The 11,366-nt window shown below is 40.7% G+C and overlaps 1 protein-coding gene across 1 annotated transcript; it reads right to left on the bottom strand.

The window, feature by feature from the left end:
- Positions 1–1,245: 1,245 nt before the first annotated feature.
- On the bottom strand, positions 1,246–2,301 carry rpl34 (ribosomal protein L34). Its single transcript, XM_057854987.1, has 5 exons — positions 2,215–2,301; positions 1,820–1,891; positions 1,650–1,749; positions 1,469–1,572; positions 1,246–1,374 (listed from the first exon to the last, which is right to left on the bottom strand). The coding sequence occupies exons 2-5, from the start codon at positions 1,882–1,884 to the stop codon at positions 1,290–1,292; spliced, it is 354 nt and encodes a 117-aa protein (XP_057710970.1). The 5' UTR covers positions 1,885–1,891; positions 2,215–2,301; the 3' UTR covers positions 1,246–1,289.
- Between the last annotated feature and the right edge of the window lie 9,065 nt (positions 2,302–11,366).

The following is an 11,366-nucleotide window of genomic DNA, read 5'->3' as shown; positions in this document are numbered from 1 at the left end:
TTAAATGGTAAACATTATACAGCTAATATAGTTTTGATTCTTTTTTGTCAAACAGCTGTCCTGTTCAGCTGTTTGACACGGAGAATGGAAGTCTAAGTGTCCGGTTTGTCTGAACAGTTTTAATGTTTCACATTGAGAGTATGACATACTCCCATTGTGATCATTTAACATACCTCATTATGACAAAGCAGCAAACAGGAAGGCGTTATGGGGAACAGAAGAAAAAAGAAACGCAAGAAAAAAAACACAAGAACACAAAATACACGCCTACACTATGAATATGTTGGTGTCGTCAGCTAGATGTATTTCCGGCTGAGACCATGTGGGGGGCCTGTTGACCAGGGAAAGAAGGGGAGCGGGGTGGGGGAGTCTGTAGGATAAGTGATAGGGAGGGGTGGAGTGTACACAAATCACCTCTGTGATCTAGAAACCAGTAATCGTGTGAATCCCTTGTGGATGTAAGCCCATTGGCAACCGACCCTACGCCAATCCCGGCGCTGAGGCACCCCACCCGAGCGCACCCAATTACATTCAGGCGCGTGCGAGCCCCACCAAACGCAACAGCCATGCAGACTGGCGGGGACGCCGCGCGGGCGCCACGGCCCCCACCCACCAACCCCGCCAGTCCGTGGAGGAGGGCAGATGGGGGAGTGAGCCAGCGCAGCCCATCCCATCCCTCCTCCCGCAGCCCAGCAAAGGAGCCATTGTCACCCCCCCAGGATCCAGGGTAGTCCCCCGCGCCCCCATCAACCGGCCTTAAGGGATGGGAAGCACCTCCACCCCCGTCCGCCCACACAGCCCCCCCCAACCGGCACAGCATGCCACGGGCATCCAGTCGTCACACCGGCGTCCAGCCAGCGACGGAGCACAGGGCAGATACCCAGGCAGAGTAGAGAGGCGCCGCCGCCAGCTCGGAGCCCCGACCTCCAACCACCGCAGCCGGCAGCCCAGGCCACGCCATAGAGAAAGTGTGGGACCCCCAGGTCCCCGACTGGCAGCCATTACCCAGCACCGTGATGGGATGGTGTGGGGTGTGTAGTGCAATGTATGCATTAAAATAGGAGCGCTCGGCTTGGGGCAGCGGGACCACTGCATAGAATTTCTACCCAGCCGCCCATCCAACCGCCCTTTGCCGAAGCTCCCTGGTAGGTTTTTGATTCTGTCGTTAAACATACAGTCCACCATATAGGCAGTGAATTTCAAAATAACAGCACTTTCTATGTATCAAATAATTCCAAAACACAATCCATTTGTCAATTTTTTTTATTGCAGCAATAGAAATACACATTTTACTTTGACTTTTGGCTCTGTGCTTGTGCCTTGAGCACCTTGATGACGATCTTCTGCTCCTCAATCAGGAAAGCACGCTTGATCCTACAAAAGGTGATATATTTTGAACAAAAAGTGCTTGCTTCAGGTTTACTTTTTTTTTTTTTTTTAATTTTTTTTATTGAATTTTCCCCCTCACCTGTCACGCACACTCTTAGCGCACATGGAGCCTCCGTAAGCCCTGTTGACGTGCTTTTTAGTCTTAGACAGCCTCATGAGAACCCGAGGTCTCACAGCCCGGATCTAGTAGGAAAACGGTAAAATAGGAAATTACATCCAAGTTGTCGGATAAACAGTTTCACTGTTATGCTTTCACTTACTCCCCGCAGTCTTCCTGGGTAGATGCCACAAGATGATTTGGGGGCTTTGCCAACCTTCTTTGTGTACAGGTACACAATGCGGTTACCAGGCGTCCGGGACCTGCCAAAAAAAAAACAAAAATTACAACAAGGATCACGACACAAGCTGAAAGAACTCCACAACAACCTACAGTCTAGTCTTGTTGGACGCGGTGTTGTAGGACAGCCTACGTCGGTAAGTCAGGCGCTGCACCATTTTGAAGCTGGAGAACAAAATTATATCATTAATATCATGCTAATGTGTGACTTTAGTGACAAATATCTCGCAAAAAGCAATTATAAATTTCATTTCAGATTCAAACGCGACTCGAAACAGCCGGTTAGCTTACGGCTAACGCGAACGCTAAATGTGTAGCGCCGATAAATATAATAATTCACTTCAGAGCAGAAAAATAATCACATGGGTTAAAGTGGCGAAACATATTAAATAACCCCGCTTCGTGAAATTAATCGTACACACGTATTAGCGCCGGATTAAAACGGATTTATAAAGTGAGATCTAGAGGAGTTTTGATAGCCGCCATACCTGCTATCGTCGTAAACGGAAGAGGAAGGACGATGGGCGGAAGTGGAATGTTTAATGCGCCGGTTGTTGCCATGTCATCTAGTGGTGGGGATGATGAACTGCATGTGTCCGACGCTACTCATTATAAATGTAAAAGCAAAAGGAAGGACATTTTTATGTAAATTTTTAAAAAAAACTCGGTAAAATTAGAAATACTTATTCAACTATCTTTTAAGTATCAAGGGATGGACGTCAATTTTTTTTAGTTAATATACTAATATTAACGTTAAAGTATCTATTATTTTGTGTGATTTTTTTTGGGCTATGTAAATAAACCTAACCATAGACTTCATAATATGTTGACATTTTCAAAAACGTCGAGTTCAAATATTTTCAAAACTAAAGCTTCTACTGACCTAAAAGCAAAACAGGCACCTACCTTAGCCATATATGAGTCTCCATGAGCAGCGGCATCAAAAAATTCAAAGTCATTCCCTTACAAAATCCTGATTTTTTTTTTTTTTTTTTTGATATAACAATACTTAAAATGGTTATAAAATTATCAGATTTTACACTAGATACACAAAAATCACCAAATGTAGAGATAATCTCCTATATTTTCAGGATCAATAGCAATATTTATCATATCATGTATAAGTTTTGCCCAAAATAGCAACTTAATTATTTTTTCAACATCTAATAAATCACTCAATTTTCACATCAGAAACGTAATACTTCAGGAAAACATGCAGTATCAATTATAAATAATTTATTGATAAATTCTATATGCAATCACAACTTATTATAGAATAGAATAGCCCTTTATTGTCATTTTACAGTTGTATAGTTAGTTATATGTATCGTTGTAGTAGATGAGGCTAGCAGCCGCCTGATGTAAAAAGAGCTTTTCTGGTGAAAATTCTTGTGAATAAATACTTAAATCCCCGAATTCTTCATAGATTTGGATGTAAAACAGTCTCGATTTTTGGTTAAAAGCAAAGAAACCGTGCAGTTAGCATTAATTTTACGTAAATATGTCGAAGTACAATGCTACTCTTTTAGCTAATGAGGCTAGCGGCCGCCTGGCGTAAACAGAGCTTTTTCTGGTGAAAATTCTTGTGAATAAATGCTAAAAATCCCTGAATTCTTCATAAATATGGACCTAAAACAGTCTCGATTCTTGGTTAAAAGCAAAGAAACCGTGCAGTTAGCGTTTATTTTATGTAAATATGGCGAACTATGATGCCAATGCGGCTGACTTCTCCCATTGATTTTTTTTCACGTTTAAAAATGCATGCATGGTACGGAAAATATAGTAATTACCTTAATTCCTCGAACAAATCCCTCTTGAGACAATCCTTCCTGTTTTTATGCTGTACAGCTTTCGTAGTTCTTCAAAAATCCAAGCTTAAATCTGGCTTAGACATGAGCATGTGCTGTCTTCGAATGACTATTACTAAATGAAGCTCAGCCCCCCTATAGTATGGTATGGTTGTTCAAAGAATGAACAAGTGTCAGGTCAATAGAGTTTTGAAGTCTATGACCTAACTTCACATAATTGAAAAAAAAAAGGTAAATTACCACTGATACTCAAACATGAAAACAATTTACCTGCATGTGTATATTTTTTTAACAACTCAAAAGTGATTTTTTTTGTTTGTTTGCTTTATGTTTACTGGCATACAAACCAACATTTTCACATCCAGTTTGAGTTCAATAAATAATAAAATACCAAAGAGAACATTTCCAAAATGTGCACGTTTCTACTTTAAATGGCTCACTCCAAGCAGATGGCGCAGCCACATCTGAAAAAAAAAAGACGTTTGTAAAAGTCATCCGACAGATGGAGAGCTTGGCGAGCTTTACACACGGCGCATTTCCGCAAGTAAGTTCAACGATAACGCTGGCAGCGTCCTGTTAAAGTCATTGAAATTTTATTTAGTCTCGGAAACGAGTCGTTTGAAGTAGGACTGCAGCTATCGATTATTTTAGCGGTCCATTAATTGAGGAACTAGTCAGTTCGAATAATCGAGTAATCAGATAAGGAACGTGAACAAATTAAAATACCTGAGCTCACCCTCAAACAGTATAAAAAATAAATAAATGAGGATCTATGTACAACAAAAGAACAATTGGCTAACTTACATTGCAAAGTCCGCTAGTTTAAATGCTACAAAACGCTAACTTTTTTTTTTTTTTTTTTTTTTTTTTTTACAATGCTCTTAACAAATGGTCCAAACATGTATTCCCACAAAAAAGGCTAAATATACCAATAAAATAAATTACAAATGCATTAAAAACATTAGCTCAAACAAAAACTTAGCTTACGTTTGTCTTAACAGGGAGCAGTTGAATTCAGCCATGTGAAATTAGGCAAACCAGAGGGCAGTGTATCCACCCTAATCAATAAAGCTAAATGCATTTTCAAAAGAAACCATTACAAGGCCACTTAAAACGAATACTCGAAGCAACAAAAATTTGAATATTTATTTCTAATTGAATACTTGAGTTAATCGATTAATTGTTGCAGCACTACATTTGATACACAGAAAGTGCTGTTTTGATATTTGCTGCCTATTAGTTTGCTAATGCTATAAAATGCTAACTTTTTTTTTTTTTTTTACAATGCTCATAACAGAAAGTTCAGACACATATTCCCACGAAAAACACATAAATATACCTACAAACTACATTTAAAAATGCTCATAACAAATGGTTCAGACACATATTCCCACAAAAAACAGCTAAATATACCGATAAACTAAATTACGAATGCATTAAAAAAACACATTAGCGCAAACAAAAACTTGGCTTATGGTGGTCTTAACAGGGAGCAGCTGGATTCACCCATGTACAATGAGGCAGACCAGAGGGGCAGTGTATCCACCCAAATCAATAAAACTAAATGCCAACACTTTCAAAATAAACCATTACAACGCCACTATATTTAAACATATGCGCGAAGCAGTAAAATTTAATTAAAATTTTTTTAATCGATTACTCGAGTTCATCGATTAATCGTTGCAGCACTAGTTTGAAGTTTCTGCAACTATGCTTCCTATCGGCACTGCACAAATATTGATTGATAATCATTGAGTCTATGATGTGGCCGTCGCCACTTTCATCCTACTTGCATTAGCGGAGCATTTAACCTATGTCGTTGCTCCATTTTGTCCCGCGCCCACAGAAAGTCATGAAATATTAAGCGTCCATAAACCAAAGGTCAGGAGGACGCTGTGTCCTTCCCTGCCAAGCGGATCAATACGTGAGCTTCCTCTTTTTGTCCCACAATCGAAACATACTTAATACATGAAAAAAAATCACCAATACAATGAAATGTAATGAAGTACAAATTGTACATACAGTATAAGCTCATCTGAAATGTTTTTTTCAGTCAAAAAGTTGGTCCTATGAAGTAGTCAACAGTGGAAAAATTGGGCCCTGTTTTGGCTTGCCGGCTGTACAACGGCGGGTGGGTGAGGTGTCGCCCCCTCAGGTTGAGGATTCTTTCCTTCCCCGGGCCTGCTGGACCGTGGGGGTCCTGCGCTTAAGACAGTACTTCTCAAATAGTGGGGCGGGCCCCCCCCAGGGGGGCGCAGAGCGATGCTGGGGGTGGCGCATGTGACCTTGGGGAACGTACTTTTTTGCCGTACTCGAATAAAGTGTAATTGTACATCCACTCAGTGGGTGGCAGTGCCGCTCTCATTTTCAGCATGTGCGCAATATTTTTGAACCAAACAAGAGCACTGGAGAAATGAAAAGCTAAGACAAGGAAATATGACGAAGCGTATGCAGCATTTGACTTTTGGCTTTGACTTTTAGTACAGTGGGAGATGAGGAAAGACCGGTCTATTTACTTTGTCTAAAAATGTTCGCAGCGGACAGAAGGAATTATTTTTTTCAGCGAAAACGTGCCAAATATTGCCAACAATCCTCCCGCTTTGTCAGTGTTACATCAGTAAACCAGTAAGCACTGTCATATAATCATAAAAGGTGGCATACCAAGTTGCTCAGTGCAAAATAACTCCACAACATAGGAAAGGAGCTGATACTGCCAGCAGCAAAAAAAAACAGTCTCTCTGTCCAATGACACTGTCATTTTTGTTCTATTAATTGTTGTTGTTTTTTCGGTCTAATTGTTTGGCATATTGTCCTCGTGAGTTAATGTTGCTAATCAATTTGAATTATTATTTATTGACTTTTTTAAATTGTATTTTTCAGTATCAAACGGTGAAAAAATCTTGAGTGTATTTTTACATTATGGATGAGTATTATTTTTTTAACTTTATTGGAAGTTGATCTATATTACTTTTTTCTTTAATGTTAAAAAGAACACAATGCTATCCAGAGGAGAATTTTATAAACAAATTATACTCCAATATATTTACAGTGGCGGCAGAGAGTTGGGGGGAGGGGGGCGCAGAATGTTTACGTCTTTCTGGGGGGGCATAACAGAAAATAATAGAGAAGCACTGGGTTAAGGGGTTGTGGCGGTTGTGGGGCGCAGTGGCGCTTCCCCTCGGAGGGCTAGTTAATAGGGGCGCGGATGGTCCTGGGTCCCGTAGGGCTGACTGTGGCCCCGTTTCCGGCACTGCAGGAGGAGGGGGTGAGCCGCCCACCTGTCTCATCAGACCATAGGACATGGTTCCAGTAATCCATGTGCTTTGTTGACATGTCTTCAGCAAACTGTTTGCGGGCTTTCTAGTGTACCGTCTTCAGAATAGTCTTCCTCCTGGGGTGACAGCCATGCACACCAATTTGACGTAGAGTGCGGCGTATGGTCTGAGCACTAACATGCTGACCCTCTTCAATCTCTGCAGCAATGCTGACAGCACTCCTGTAAGGAGTCACATGACATTTTGGAGGGAAAATAACAAGCAGTACTCAATTTGGACATTTAGGGATGTACGTAGTTTCTGTGGGGTGTACTCACTTTTGTTGCCAGGGGTTTTGATATCAATGGCTATATTTTGGGTTATTTTGAGGGGAAAATAAATGAACTCTATTACATAAGCTGCACACAGACAACTTTTCATTGTGTCAAAATCTCATTTTGTCAGTGTTGTCCCATGAAAAGATATACTTAAATATCTGCAGAAATGCGAGGGGTGTACTCACTTTTGTGATACACTGTATTAGTGGTGCAACGATTCATCGATTAACTCGAGTACGCAACTCCAAAAAAAAAAAAAAAAGATTTGAATTAAATTTTGCTGCTTCGAGTATTTGTTTAGTTAAAGTGGCGTTGTAATCGTTTGTTTTGAAAGTGTTTGTATTTAGTTTTATTGATTTGGGTGGATACACTGCCTCATTTCACGTGGCTGAATCCAGCTGTTCCCTGTTAAGACCAAAATAAGCTAAGTTTTTGTTTGAGCTAATGTTTTTTTAATGCATTCGGGATTTAGTTTATAGGTATATTTAGTAGGGGTGTAACGGTACACAAAAATCTCGGTTCAGTACGTACCTTGGTTTAGAGGTCATGGTTCGGTTGATTTTCGGAACAGTAAGAAAACCAAATGCAAAATATAAATGTGCTAGTTGTTTATTACACACTTTTGTGCTTTCAACAATAGGAACAGTAGCCTATACAAAGCTAGAATTCTGCTCAAAAAGTAGCAGGTATTTAAAGATAATAATCCAACAACAATTTGACTTTCAGACCCCGCGTATTGGTCAGCTTTCTTTCTGTAAGACGAAAAAAGAATTCTTGTTCTAAAGAGAAAAGCAATCCCACTGACAAAGATTTTAACATGTATTTTACAAATGAAATGCCTCAGTGATTTTGTTTTTCTTATGAACTGGTTTTCAAAAGCTTTATTAGTGGATTTTCTCAAGTTAAAGCGCCGCACAGAGATTAATAAATTTAATTGTGTAAGCAGGATCTGTGTATTATTCTTATTATTTAATTACAGGTGTTTTAGCTCATTTCAATTTATTTTATTTAAATAGGCTATTATTTATTTTATTATATGTTTGTATGTTACAAATGTGCTGTAGTATTCATTTATATTGTATATTTTATGCTGTATAACTTTAGTTCCTATGTGTATATTAGTTCCTACTTGTTTTGTTGTGGTAGGAGGGTTTTGTATTGAACACGGGGCCGTGTTGGTTATTATTATAGCAGAGAAGACAACTGTCAATCAACAAAGACAAGTCAACTGTGCCCCGATCTACCCCTCAAGACATCTGATGGACTCAAAAATTGGGTTATGATTGCATATTCGTTTGAAAATCGACCGGATCCACCGTATTTTTACATGAGTGACTTCTGGTCTGCCCGATCCTAGCTAGTAGTATTGACGCAGGAGGGCAGCGTCTCGCGTCAAAAAATAAACTCTGCCGTTTTTTTCGCGTGCATCGCGTTGAGCTGCTTCTGGGACGTTTCTAAGGGGCAGTTTACATGGCGACTCTGCGACACAAAGACGCAATGACTGAGTAGCGGACTCTCCTCGCGTGCATATGGTGTCGACGAAGAAGAAAAATTATTAATCCTGCCTCCAAAGTGGAAGAATCCGGTTGTGGGGGGCTTCCTCGGCATGCATATCAAAGGCTCTTGCGGCGCGACACCGCACCGTAACATCAGCACTCGTACACGTCACATTGGGCGTGCGCAGTGGTGCTACTAAACATTAAAAACAGCAAATATGGCAGAATGTCCGCTTTAATTTACTGTTTTAATAATATTTTTAGATTAAATATGTTGAACGTTTCAATTTTTTTTGCCTTTTTGAACAAAAGAAAAATGACATTGCTTCGAGTGGGCGGGCATATTTTTTTCCGGGCTGAGGGAGCTTGGTGGGGTCAAAGTGCATCATTCTCTGTCGCCCTGTGTCTGGCATGAATACTACATCGTTTTCATGCGGAATTGCAACGTAGTTTAAATGGAGACGCAAATGCAAATTTGAAATTTTTCGTATTCTCGGAGTCACCATGTAAACGGCACTTAACACGTGGCCGCACTGCGACTGGTGTGCATTGGCTGATTGACTTTAACGGCCGCGTTTCACTGCGTTCTCGCAGCAACCACGTTGTCACGCCGTTGACGTTTCTTACTGTCCTACCATGTTGGTCCTCATTATAGTAGAGAAGACGGAGTAAATATAATCTACACAAAGAAACTGTAACCCGATCGACTCACAGCCTCGAAAAGTAAGGGTTACATTACGTCAGAAACTCGTTCGGTACGCCTCCGTTCCGAACAGAGCACAAAGTACCGAAACGGTTCAATACATGTACCGTTACACCCTTAATATTTAGCCATTTTATTGTGTGAATATGTGTCTGAACCATTTGTTAAGAGCGTTGTTAAAAAAAAAGAAAAAAAAGTTAGTGTTTTATAGCATTTAAGCTAGCAGACTTTTGCGATGTAAGTTGGCTAATTGTTCTTGTGTTGTACATAGATCCTCATTTTTTTTTTATTTTTTTTTAACACCGTTTGACGCTCAGGTATTTTAATTTTTTATGTTCCTTATCCGATTACTTGATTACTCGAACTAACTAGTTTATCGATTAATCGACGATTAAAATAATCGATAGCTGCAGCCCTTCACTGTATATCTGCACTGTTCAGATCATAAAGACTTCTTGTTTTCGTTCTTCGTCTTAAGTGATATTTATAACAGGATCTAACTTGATCTGATCCAGGGTTACTTGCAAAACCCTTTAAAACAGGATCTCACTTTCAGCTGCTGTCTAATCAGTTCCAGTACTTAACCATGAAACCTGCTTGAGGATTATCCAGTCATCCATCTCCCAAACACATTTCTCTCGCCTCTACGCTTTTTACGGCGCTCATTCGCTCGATGGATTGCTTTTCCCAGAATCCAATCGGTTGCTTTTTAGTTTTGCTAACTGGCCTTTCCTGGTCGGCGGGTGGTCCGGCCCGAGCTCGTGATACGAGGCTTCCAGCATTTCATCCGTTGGAGAAGCCTCGCGTGTGACTGAAAATAGTTATTGATAGACCTTTACAATCACGCTCGTTCGATAGCTCGCCGAGGTCAATTGTCCTTCCCCGTCGACTGGAAAAACTCTCTTGCTTATCATCACTCTATCTACCCCCCCGCTGCCCCTGTCCCACTGCTGACAAATCCATACAACTATGTAGAGTACAAAGGCTCGGATTTAGCCGGTGGTGGTTTAGGAGGGGGCGAGGCAGGAAATTTCTCTTGGTTTTGTCATATCAAAACAAGCATCGTCCACGTCCCGTTACCGGTCAACAGTTTTATGCTGGAAAGGCAACCAGATCGGGGGAAGGGAGGGGTTCGACAGCCTGGAGGGATCTGGTTCGATGTGAGAACTATTGACGGACGCGATTGCGAAAGCTGGCGTGAGGACGGCTTGTGCTGATTAAAAAGATAGAGGTCATCTTTTAGTGCGTTTTAATGAAGAGTCGACTCGTATAAGACTTACATGGCCACTCAGTAGTTCGTTTAATTGCATGAAAAATGGACGAGAGGTTTATGAAATCATTGACTGCCACCAAATCGTGATCGTTCTAGGGTTTTACTTGTGAGTTTATCTGAAAAGGCTAAAAAAATCAAATAGATTGGACGTCTATATCCTTCAATGAGTTGATAGTGGCAGCTAGACATGTGCCGGTATGAGATTCTGATGGTATGATAACCTTAAGCCTCTCACGGTATTGCAATTACAGCTCTAAAATTTGTTACCATGAGATATCTGGGTTTAAAAAAAACTTTTTTCCATTGAACAGGAGCCTAAACCCACAGCCACAGCGCAACATTTTTCCAATGAGAACAAAAATAATTGAATTATTTTCCATAAAAAGCATGTGTGTATGACTCGTATCATGTTTACATGATACACACACTTACTTTCTTAACACAGACAGTTGCCAGGGAGACAAAAACACCACGTTTTACCACCGCTAGACACACTAAGCACGATGGAGTTAACGTTTGTAGCTGGTGGGAAAGGTTCATGACAGTGTTTACTAACCTTTAATTTTGTATAAATACAAAATCATATTGGAGGTGTTGCCACCTTCCGCAATCATGTTTTACATGTCGGTTGGCCCTCCTCCTCTAAGCCGCGGCCGTCTAACTTTTCTGTAGTCGAAGTATTCTCATACCAGCTGTTTCCTTTGCTCTGATGGGGGAAAAAGTTCAAGTTTCACCTCCTCCAGTCATCGTGTAGCACAGCTGACGTGC

Source organism: Corythoichthys intestinalis, chromosome 13 (assembly GCF_030265065.1).
Source record: "Corythoichthys intestinalis isolate RoL2023-P3 chromosome 13, ASM3026506v1, whole genome shotgun sequence".
In the NCBI taxonomy this organism is placed as follows: Eukaryota; Metazoa; Chordata; class Actinopteri; order Syngnathiformes; family Syngnathidae; genus Corythoichthys; species Corythoichthys intestinalis.
The sequence above is the reverse complement of the archived record's forward strand: the minus strand, read 5'-3'. Positions and strand labels throughout refer to the sequence as shown.